At 54.3% G+C, this 11,390-nt stretch overlaps 1 protein-coding gene across 1 annotated transcript in view; it reads right to left on the minus strand.

Annotated features, from left to right (window-relative positions):
* The window catches only part of ESAM (endothelial cell adhesion molecule), a 93,774-nt gene extending 93,373 nt beyond the window's left edge, over positions 1 to 401 (minus strand). Inside the window, exon 1 of the mRNA XM_044997294.1 lies at positions 277 to 401. Coding sequence (XP_044853229.1) covers positions 277 to 361 — 85 coding nt within the window. The 5' untranslated portion in view covers positions 362 to 401. The remainder of the gene's footprint in view (positions 1 to 276) is intronic.
* Between the last annotated feature and the right edge of the window lie 10,989 nt (positions 402 to 11,390).

Consider the following 11,390-nt stretch of genomic DNA (forward strand, 5'->3'; position numbering starts at 1 on the left):
GGAGCGGGGCGGCGGCCGGAGCCAGCCCGTGCAGGGAGGGCAGAAGCGCCGGGCCGTTTGCCAGGCTCCGGGCGCTGCACCGAGACACCCCCGGAGGCGCGGAGCCCCCCGATCTGGGGGCCGGGGGCTGAGTCCCGCCCGCCCCCCACCTGCTCCTCTCCCCCTCCGCCGCCCGGGTCTGCTCCGGTCCCTGCCCCGGGGCACAGTCCGGGCGCCCAGGCTCCACCCCCCGGGGCTCTCCCCGCTGCACCCCCGGGCCCGGCCCGGCTCACTCACCCAGCAGCGCGGCCAGCCCCAGGGCCAGCGGCAGCGGCTCCATCCCGCCGGCTCCCAGCACAGGCGGCTGCCGCGCCGCGCTCATCCCGCAGCAGAGCCGAGCCGAGCGCGGCAGGTGCCGGAGCGCAGCCCCGGGCGGGGGGAGGCGGAGTCGGGGGCGGGGCCCGTGGCCCAGGTGGGGCGGCCCCAGCAGGTGGGGGGCGGGGCGCGGCGAGCCAATCAGGTGGGAGGGGCGGTGGCTCCCCAGGCGCGGCGCGGGAGGGGTTGGTCCGGGGTCCCGGGAGAGCCTGGGGCGGGGGGAAGCCCTGATCCCGGCGCGGGAGGGGTTGGTCCGGTGTCCCGGGAGAGCCTGGGGGGCGGGGAGCGCTGATCCCGGCGCTGGAGGGATTTGGTCCGGGGTCCCGGGAGAGCCTGGGGCGGGGGGAGCGCTGATCCCGGCGCGGGAGGGGTTGGTCCGGGGTCCCGGGAGAGCCTGGGGGGCGGGGAGCGCTGATCCCGGCGCTGGAGGGATTTGGTCCGGGGTCCCGGGAGAGCCTGGGGCGGGGGGAGCGCTGATCCCGGCGCGGGAGGGGTTGGTCCGGGGTCCCGGGAGAGCCTGGGGCGGGGGGAAGCCCTGATCCCGGCGCGGGAGGGGTTGGTCCGGTGTCCCGGGAGAGCCTGGGGCGGGGGGAGCGCTGATCCCGGCGCTGGAGGGATTTGGTCCGGGGTCCCGGGAGAGCCTGGGGGGGGGGGGCGCTGATCCCGGCGCGGGAGGGGTTGGTCCGGTGTCCCGGGAGAGCCAAGGGGGGGAGCTCTGATCCCGGCGCCGGAGGGGTTGGTCCGGGGTCCCGGGAGAGCCTTGGGGGGCGAGGGGAAGCCCTGATCCCGGCGCGGGAGGGGTTGGTCCGGGGTCCCGGGAGAGCCTGGGGCGGGGGGAAGCGCTGATCCCGGCGCCGGAGGGGGGTCTCCGCTCTGGCACTGCCCAGCCAGCAGCGGCCAGGAGCCGGAGCCTGCTCGCTAAGCTCCTGGCTTTGCCCCGTGGAGCTGCTGGCTCATCTGCCACCGCGCCCCCCGTCTGACACAAGGCTGGGGGGAAGCCCCGGCGTTAGGACTCCGATCGAGCCAGGCTCTGTGACCCTGGGCCAGTCCCTGGCTCCCGACCTCACTCGGTCCAGCTGCAAAATGCAGAGACCAACTTTCCACCCCCTCTCCCCACCTCCTCGGAGAGGGGAGCTCTTCGGAGCAGAGGGGTCTCAGGGTGGGTGCAGGGCCTGGCCCACTGACTCCCTGCTAAGCCCACAGCACCACTGGCCCTAATAACGTACCTGCTGCCGGATGCTGGCTGGGAGGTAACCCCCTCGGCCCCAACCACACTGGCTCAGGGGCTTGGCTCCCCCGTCCTGGCTGATAGCAGCTCTTCTAGGGAAAGCCTGCCCCACAGAACGCAAACCCGGGGTGGGGTGTGGGCAGCAGGGAGCTGGGGCTGGCAGCGTACAGGGCTGGGCGTAGTGTGTGTGTCAAACATGAACTCTCCTCCCCCCCACCCCCAACTGTCCCTTCTCTTTCAGCCACATCACCTGCCTCTATCCTTTTGCCATCCCAAAGGGTCAAGCCTCTCCCTGTCCCTAGCTGGAGAAGAGCAATTCACTCCCCCATAGCTGGCCTAGGCCCTGGTCCTGCCACAAACACCTCCTGTGATCTCATTGTAGGATCAGAGTCAATAGTCAATAGCCTTCAGGCACAGGCAGCTCAAGGGTTCGTGAGCTTGCTGCCATTGTACCGGGCCGTAGGACCTCAGCTGGAACAGCGTGCACAGTTCTGCTCACCCGTGTTCAAGAAAGAGGAATCCAACCTGGAACAGGTGCAAAGGCAGCCTGCGAGGAGGCACTGGGGAACGGAGACATCGCGTTGTGAAGGGGTGTTTCATGGAAGATTGGATCCTGGTTCCAGTGAAGCCAGCCAGCTCTGCAACAGACTGAACGTTGGGGCAAAACCTCCTTTTTAAGCTAGGAAAGGGAACTGTGAATAAGCCTCCATCCTAGTGCACATTTTATGTTTTTGTTGTGTATTGTAGCCATTTGTTTCCATCACACACTTGTCTCCTTCCTTAGAGATTTTTAAGGCCCGGCTTGACAAAGCCCTGGCTGGGATGATTTAGTTGGGGTTGGTCCTGCTTTGAGCAGGGGGTTGGACTAGATGACTCCTCAGGTCCCTTCCAACCCTGATATTCTATGATTCTAGTGGAATCTGTCTTTCCTTAACCAATCCTTCATTTGTTTCATTACAAGTGCCCTGTGTTATACAGGAGCACGCTAGAGGCAGGGGGTAACAAGAGGACTCTCAGTCCTGGGCAAACCACCTAGCTAGTTTTAAGACTGGAGCTTGGTAAATTTAGGAAGAGAACTATGTGACGGGGCTGGACTTGAGGAGCCAGGAGGTCCATTCCAGTCCTATGTTCCTGAGGGGGAGGCTTCCACAAAGGGCTCCACCTGGAGTTGCTGTGCATGTGATTTCTCCTTAGTGACTGACACCTAGTGTACGGAGCTCCAAGGTGTGAGCAGCTCTCTTCACACCAGCCTTGCATTCCCACCTCATTTGCAGACCCGCTGCTTGGAGCTGTGTTCTCAGTCTGGCAAGTTTTACTCTAAATTAAAAACAAAACAAAACCACCCTGAGTAAACTTAACAGCCCAGCGAAGGGGAAACAGCTAAACAGAGCCAGCCAGAACAGAGCTTTGTTCTTCTGCAATGCCTCCGCGCAGGACCTATGAGCACTTCAGAGTCTGGCACAGCTCCCCCTTAACACTGACCTACCCAGCACACAGGGATCTACCTAGCTCATCAACACCAAACTTTTGCTTTTTCATGCTAATCAAGTCCCTGATCCCCAGTGGAGACGTTACACATTCTGCATCTATGTAACTCCTTCAGCTGCAGCCGAAGCAGAAACATGCCTTGATCCAGAAGTTACAATTCAGTGATCTCAACGGCATGGAGCGTAGTTGTAGCCACGTTGGGCCCAGGATATTAGAAAGACAAGGTGGATGAGGTAATATCTTTTACTGAACCCACTTCTGGTTGGCGAGAGACAAGTTTTCAAACGCCACAGAGCTCTTCTGCAGGGCTGGGACAGGTACTCCAAACAGCAAGGTGGAACAGATTGTCTTATGACTGCAAAGGTATGAACAGGCCCCTCTGCCTTGAATGATCCCTTACAATATGTGCCAACTACTCATGCTAAATAATCTGTTCCACCCTGAAGAAGAGCTCGGTGTAGTTCGAAAGCGTCTCTCTCTCTCTCACCACCAGAAGTTGGTCCAATAAAAGATGTCACCTTGTCTCCCTAGTGAGCTGAACTGGTATGTCCACATACCTCTCCCAGCTATCGTTTCAGGCTGCCTCAGACTCCAGCACTGGTTACACTCAATCACACCAGTTACTCTATAGCCACACGAGGATTAGAAGTGCACTTTTTAAAAAATATGAAATGGTAGATTCTGTGGCAAGTTCCAGGCTGTGGAATCAAGGAATATGGGAGCTACAGGTGCAAGCAGGCTTCCTCCCCCAGTGCATTTTTCTTTATTTCCACCAGCAACGGTGAGGAGTGCAGCATGATCCCGCTCATCTCCCTGGGCTGTTCCTTCCCAGGTGGTCTCCTCTGGGGCCTGATCCTGCACTTGGAGTCACACAGGCACACTCCGTTGCTTTCAGTCAGACTCCATACAGGCACAAAGGTTTGCAAGTGTGGCTTCAAGACCAGGAGCGGGACCTGCCTTCCTGTCTTTGCAGGAGCTGCACGGACTGGACTCAGCGGGCAGAGCTTTGCAGTCAGTGGTTCATTTTGCCATGTAAGATGGGGCGGGGGTTATGGTGACAAGCACATTCTTGCAACACGCTTCCCCCTCTCAGCAATAGGCAGCAGCATCATTGGCAGGAAATCCATCTGCTGGCTCTTCCCAGCTACTGACACAGAATCCAGAGTCCTGAAGCCACTTCTGTCATCCACCCCTCCAAGGACCCCTCTGACTCTGATTGTGAAGGGAGGGGGGACTTGTATCCCCGCCACCTCAGGCCTTTGGCTCCCTGTGACATTATTGACATGAACTGGGATCGTATAGATCAGTGTTGCAACCAAAGTCCTGTAGTGGCAACAAAAAACTTGTATAAAGGGGTCAAATAGGGTGTCTAAGACAAGGTTATGGGTTGCTGGTTATGGTTATGCTAGCTGTACATGGGTATCATTTTTGTAGTTGAAGTTATGAATATCGGTTCTATACTGTCTGTATTTCAAACTTCTGCTGTGCTATGGGTGACACCCCAGAGAAGTTGGTGTCAGCTCTGCCTAGCCTGCTTGGTGGCCCATTAAGGACCATCAGCTACACAACTGACCCAGTGAGAGAAGGCAGATATGCCTTGTAACTCAAAGTATGCAGGGACTTGCCCATGTGACTCCAGACTCGATTTTGCTGTAATTTTCCACACTAAGAACAAAGAGGTGTTCTTACACCTGGAAAAAGACTATAAAAGGCTGATGCCTCATCTCCATCTTGTGGAGGGACTTTGCTACAAACAGAAGTTCTACACAAAGGACTGATGACCCATCCCAGCTGTGGATGTACTCCAGAGACTTAATTTGAACCTGCAGCTTATTCCATCACTGCTACAAGCCTGAATCAAGAACTTTGCCATTACTGTATGTAATTGAGTCCATTTAACCAATTCTAGCTCTCATCTCTCTCTTTTTCCTTTTATGAATAAACCTTTAGATTTTAGATTCTAAAGGACTGGTAACAGTGTGATTTGTGGGTAAGATCTGATTTGTATATATTGACCTGGGTCTGGGGCTTGGTCCTTTGGGATCAGGAGAATCCTTTTTCTTTTATTGGGGTATTGGTTTTCATAACCATTTGTCCCCATAACGAGTGGCACTGGCGGTGATACTGGGAAACTTGAATGTCTAAGGGAATTGCTTGTGTGACTTGTGGTTAGGCAGTGGGGCAAAACCACAGCTCTCTCTGTCTGGCTGGTTTGGTTTGCCTTAGAGGTGGAAAAACCCCAGCCTTGGGCTGTAATGGCCCTGTTTTAAGCAACTTGTCCTGAACTGGAACTCTGCATTGGGTCCCACCAGAACCAGCATCATTACACTCCCCCAGCCCTGGCCTGCTGGCAACTCAACACTCCTCCGTCCAGGGTCCTTGACTGAGACCCTGTCCACACAGGGGGCTTAGTTGGTTGGTGTGAAATACCATGTACAGGGGATAGCTGGGCCCTCTTTCAATTTCCATCTGTGCGTACTTATGGTTAAGGCTACGTTTTAGTCATGGGTATTTTTAGTAAAAGTCATGAACAGGTCACAGGCATTAAACAAAAATTCATGATCTGTGCCCCGTGCGTGATTTTTGCTATATATCCCTAACTAAAACTTGAGCTGGGGGTGCTCTGCGGGGGTGGTCCAGGACCCCCGCTGGGTGCTGGGAGGGAGGGTTAGTGGGACTGGTAGGCTCCCTGCCTGGCTACGACAAGTATGTCCCTGCAAATCCCATGGGGAGGGGCAGCCGGGGGGTTCCACCCACTGCTCCCATCACAAGGGCCTGCTCCGCAGCTCCCATTGGTCAGGAGCACAGCCCATGGGAGCTGTGGGGGCAGTGTCTGTGGTCGCTTAGCAGTGCACAGAGACTCCTGGCCCCTCCACCTAGGAGCTGCAGGGACATACCAATCGGAGCCAGGGAGCCCCTCCCCCCCCAGTTAAGTGCCACCCCACACACTAACCCCCTGCCCCAGCCCTGAGCACCCTCCCACACCCAAACTGTTGCTGCCCAGCTCAGGCAGCCTGAGCCAGCCACACCAGAAGTCAGGAAAGTCATGGAATGCATGATTTGTCACTCTGTGACAGACACGCAGCCTTACTCATGATAAACACAGCACTCCAAGGAATTACATTTTGTGCGCACACAGGCATTTTCACACCAACTAACTAGAGTGAGTGCGGACAATGCTCCTGTGTAGACAAGACCTGAAATGGACAGGGACTGCAGCTTCCAAAGAGAGACTGCCTTTCAGCACCTCTCCTAAAGGCTGAAGGGTTCTGTTCTCTTCGGGGATGTCTGTGCAAAGTTATCCAGAGAAAAGGAATCTTAACAAAAACAGAAAATGGAATTAGAAAGGAAAAAAACCAAAAACATTTGCTTAATGTACCCAAGACAGCAGGGGATGGAACCTGGGACCCTTGGATCTTCAAGTGGGAATTTCTGCTCCCTGAGCGGAGACCCAGCCCCTGTGGCTCACACCCACTCTCAGGCCTGGGCTACACTAGCGGGGGGGGGGTTCGAACTAAGATACTTCGACTTCAGCTACGCTATTCATGTAGCTGAAGTTGCGTATCTTAGTTCGACTTACCTGGCTGTTCTCACGGCGGCAAGTCGACTGCCGGGGCTCCCCCGTCGACTCCGCTTACTTCTCCTGCCGAGGTGGAGTACGGGCGTCGATTAGCGGCTCGATTTATCGCATCCAGACGAGACACGATGAAATCGATCCCCGATACATCGAACACTACCCACCGATCCGTAGACGTACCCTCAGGCTGAGTGGTTTAGCCATGGGAGGGGGATAGAGCCACACCGTGGAAGCCTGGGTTGTATTAACATAAGCAGATTTACGCATCTCAGACTAATCTAGAGAAGGTGCTCTCAGCCGAGCTACAGAGGAAAAAGGACATTTCTCTGACCGCTCCGGGAGTCTCCCTCACTGTCCAGATACTAACTGCCCCAAGCCATGTTTTGCCAAGAAATACGACTGGGGGCAGACCCCTCCCTGATCACTATCAGAGTTGAACTCCCACCTCCAGAGCACACTTGCTAGCTCGAGATGAGCAGCCCCAGGTAGGAGAAGAGCTTTGTTCCTGCCCCATTTCACAGAGGTAACATCCACCTGTGCCCACAGCTAGCAAAGGGCCTAGGCACGAATGGGTGCATTTCACCCCACGTGAACTGGTCTAGGGAACTCTCTACAAGTAATCGCTTTGCAGCTTCTCTACCACGGAGAGAATGAATATGCCCCAAATAATTACTAGTTAGGAAAATAAACCTCCAGATGAACACGGGCAATGGTAGCTTGAGGCTTAATCAGATTAGGACTGCAGAGTAACAACTTTAACATGTTCTTAAATCAAATCAGGACTTAGCCAAAGCTCTAAATATGAACAAACCGATTAGATTTGTGTGGGGGGCCCAGCAGTAGATTAATCTATTTTATACCTGCAGAGAAATCTATTTCCTATCTTCCTGCACCATCCGTGTCCCTGGCCCCAGTTAGTCAGAGATCATTCCAGCTGAACCAGAGAACCCAGGGGAAGGTGGAGTCAGACAGCCCACCCTGGTCTGAGCGATTTCAGGTCACACCCCACCCCCTTTCTGCATGGCCAACTAACACAACAAACACACTGCAGCTTTACGGTAGACATCACGGGCACTGCCCACCTTGCAGCCTTCCTGGCCCTGGGCCTTCCTTCAGCAGGAGGCATGATGCTCCCCCGTCAGTACCTGGATCGGTCTGATAAATGCCTGGGCCATGGAAGAAGCCGGGTAACCGAGTGTTCTAGTGAGATGGGGTGTTTGGGCACACCCTGGAAAGGGCCCCACCCCAGCACGGTCCACAGGAAGTGGCTTCACCAAGCCAGCCGCTGGCCTGGGTTTTCATCTGGAACGCAGGGAGGCACTGCCAGCTGGGAGGGATTTAGTGCAGCTGAGGGTATTTAAGATCCAACACCCTGAAGAAGGGAGCCCTGCCAAGGGAGCTGTACACCCAGGGGCTGGAGCAGGAGCATCACGGCACCGGAGCGGCTACTCTGGGGAGAGCTGGATGGAGAGCACAGGCAGCTGCTGGAACAGATGTGTATGCGTGCAGGCACCGGGGTGGGAGGTGGGAAATGGGAACCAACTTCCTTAAAGGCAGAGGCCTTTCCCCAGTTGGTGTGATTTACACCCGCACTGGGGGTGACCATTCAAACCAGAGCCTCTGCTGACCTCCTTCCACACTGGCCCTGTGATAACTAGGTATAAAACACACCAGATGTCCTGGAATATTTGAAACAGACAAATTCCCACTCCATTCGGTGCTAGGCTCCGCACAGGACACGAGAACTAGCGCGGCGCTAGCTGGACGCTGCCACACGGTGCTTGAATTAAAGTGTGGGGTTTACTGGTTGCCATCTCACTAGAGGAGTGCATGATGCCACCCATGCTGCTGTCCTCAAGTGAGGTAACACATTATGAGCTGCACAGGGCAGGAGTCCGGTCTGGTCTGCGGATGTGAACCCAGATTAACTCCGGAAGTCAAAGGATTTATTCTGGTGCAGCTGAGACCAGGCTCTGGCCCAACATAAGCCTGCAGCACAGCTGGGTGCTTGTTTAAACCAGAACGAGACAGGCACGGGCGCCCCTAAGCGTTGTGAGCGGCAGAGAGATCATTCTTTGCAGCAGGGCGCCCTCTGCTGGAGCCAGCACAAATCATGCAGGATCCAGCCCTGCAAAGAGCCAGCTGCCTACAGCTTCCATTGAGCTCAGCAGGAGCAGAGGTGCTGAGCACCTCCCAGGCCCAGTAGAAAACCTTGTATAGTGATGAACTGAAAGAGTGGGTGAGTTTCAAGCTGGGTTGGGACTACTTGAACATGCAACTTATCCCCCATCAGCTGTTTTCCTTGCTACACTCATCTCTTCCGATTCCTTGGCTTGTGAGGTTTCACCAACCTAGACACACTCAGTGAGGCAAATTCAGTGGTGATACGTGACAGGATGTGAGCGGTCAGGAGTCTGTTAGTGTAACTCACGCCTTCTTTGGCATCCCACTGTGTAAATGACACCAGCCTAGACTCATTTCTGAACTTGGCCCTGTAACTGCCATGTTACGTTCAGCACTTCCCCAGCGAATCCATCCTAGATCACACCCCCAACAAGGGAACATGTTTCAAAGGACCTTGCAAAAATGAAACACTTCTATCTAGTCAAAGCCTCACCGAGAGCCAAACATGTAACTGACCTACTGATCTTCCTGGGTGGCGGACTTGGCATTTTATGCAACTCACCATTTCTGTGGAAGCACATTTGGTCCTCGCATGTGCCTTACCTTTGAGGGAGCCCTTCTGTTTATTTAATGATTGCTAATACTTGGTTTCCATGCTGTAAAGCATTATCCACCGAGACCCATGAATTCTTTAGTAATTCAAATATGTAGAATCCAGGATTCTAGGAGCTAGAGGTAGGAAGCTGTGAGGGACAGAAAGGAGAACGCAGACAGAGGGTAGAAGAACGGAGGGGGAAACGTGGAAATAGAGTAGAAAGGGGAAATGACGGGGAAGTAGGAAAAGTGACTAGTAAAAGGAGGACAGGAAATATAGGGGGAAGTGGAAGGAGAGAAAGGGAATTTTTAAACATGAGAAATGGCAATATCCTGACATACAGTGTTCATACAATCGAATCCACCTATGGTTGGATGGAATTCTCTGGCCTGTGTGGTGGTGGTCAGACTAAATGATCATTTCTGGCCTTAAAAATCTAGATTCATGGCTTAGAAGGTCAGAAGAGACTATTAGGATCATCTAGTCTGATCTCCTCTGAAACACAGGCCAGAGGATTTCCCTCAATTGTTTGTTTGAACTAGAGCAGATCATTTAGGGAAAAAAACAAACCAGCCTTGATTTTAAAATTGCTAGGGACGGAGAATCCACCCCCGTCCCTGGTGAGTTGTTCCAATGGCTAATTACCCTCACTGTTAAAAATGTGCACCTTATTTGCAGGCTTCAGCCTCCAGCCGCACGATCTTGGTATACCTTTATTTGCTAGTTTGAAGACCCTAGCATCAAAGATCTGTTCCCCCTGTAGATAATTACAAACTGATCAAGTCACCTTCTCTTTGTTAAGGGGTTAAGCTAAACAGATCGAGCTCCTTTATTCTAAATGCATCAAGGGGGAATGTGACTAGACATAAAATCATGCAAATGTATGTAAATATATTCCAGAATTGTGAAGCTCAGACTCCTGACAAGTTGCTATTTCAGCCCTCAGTGTTAAAGTTTTACTCACTGCTGCTCCAGGTGGCTTGTCAGACATGTTGGGATCTTTTGAGTTAAATGGGCTAGAGCCATTTTAAAGGAGTGTAATAACTGCAGAATATTAATGAGGCCGCACTAGTGAGTGACACATGGAATAGCTGATTTCCAAGCAACTGCTCATCTATGGAGCAATGACTTGGTCTCAGAATTTGGGGAGTGACTCCTCCCACTGGCTAGTTCCTGAATTTGAGACATTTTCATGATGGAGGAGCAGGAGAAGGTGCTCACCCACATCTTGGATGTATAAACGAGCCAAGCCAGATACACGTGGAAGGTGCAGGCAGAGGCCACTGGCTGGAGTGGTGAATCTTGGGGCCCTGAGAGGTCACTCGGTGGCTGCTGTAGCTTCTTTCCACGCTCATGGAGAGGCTGACTGTAGGTTTTGGTGCCTGAGGAGGAGTCGCTGGATGTGACAGCCTCTTGGTGCACACACAGGTGGTCAGTGTGCATTGCTCATTGCAAGGTGGACCAGTCGCGTGGTGCGTACAGAGATCCAAGTCTGTGGGCATTGAATGCATGGGGTGCACATGGGAAGGTCTCTGGGCACAGCAGACACTTCACTCCTGAAGGAAATGGATCACTCAGCCTCTAAAACACAAAGGAAAGGGGATGTCAGCGTGTATGGCGGGTGTGAGGGTCACTAAGCACTTGGCCGCATGGCATCCCCCGAGAGCTTGCTCAACGTGCCCATGCAGCTCACATGGCTGGTGGGTGCTTTGCCATGGCTGGTGGGTGCCATGGTTTCTCGCTGGCCATGGGGTGGCTCCTGGGGGAGATGGGTGCTTGGTCCCAGCTACGGTAAGGAGAGGGTGTGCATGGGGAGGGTGCACAGAAGGTGTGCTGGCCACGGAGGCTGCTGGCCATAATGGCAGCTTAACAGAATCACTGGCTATGAGGATTGTTGGGCAAGGTTGGGAGTTTCAGCACCCATGTGGGAGGCTGAGTGCCATGGAGAGCTGGTCCAGTGCCCGTTACACGCCACGACAGGCCATCAGTGCATGGGTTCAGGATCTGCACACCGAAGGACTTGA

This window comes from Mauremys mutica, chromosome 22, assembly GCF_020497125.1.
Source record: "Mauremys mutica isolate MM-2020 ecotype Southern chromosome 22, ASM2049712v1, whole genome shotgun sequence".
NCBI lineage: Eukaryota > Metazoa > Chordata > Testudines > Geoemydidae > Mauremys > Mauremys mutica.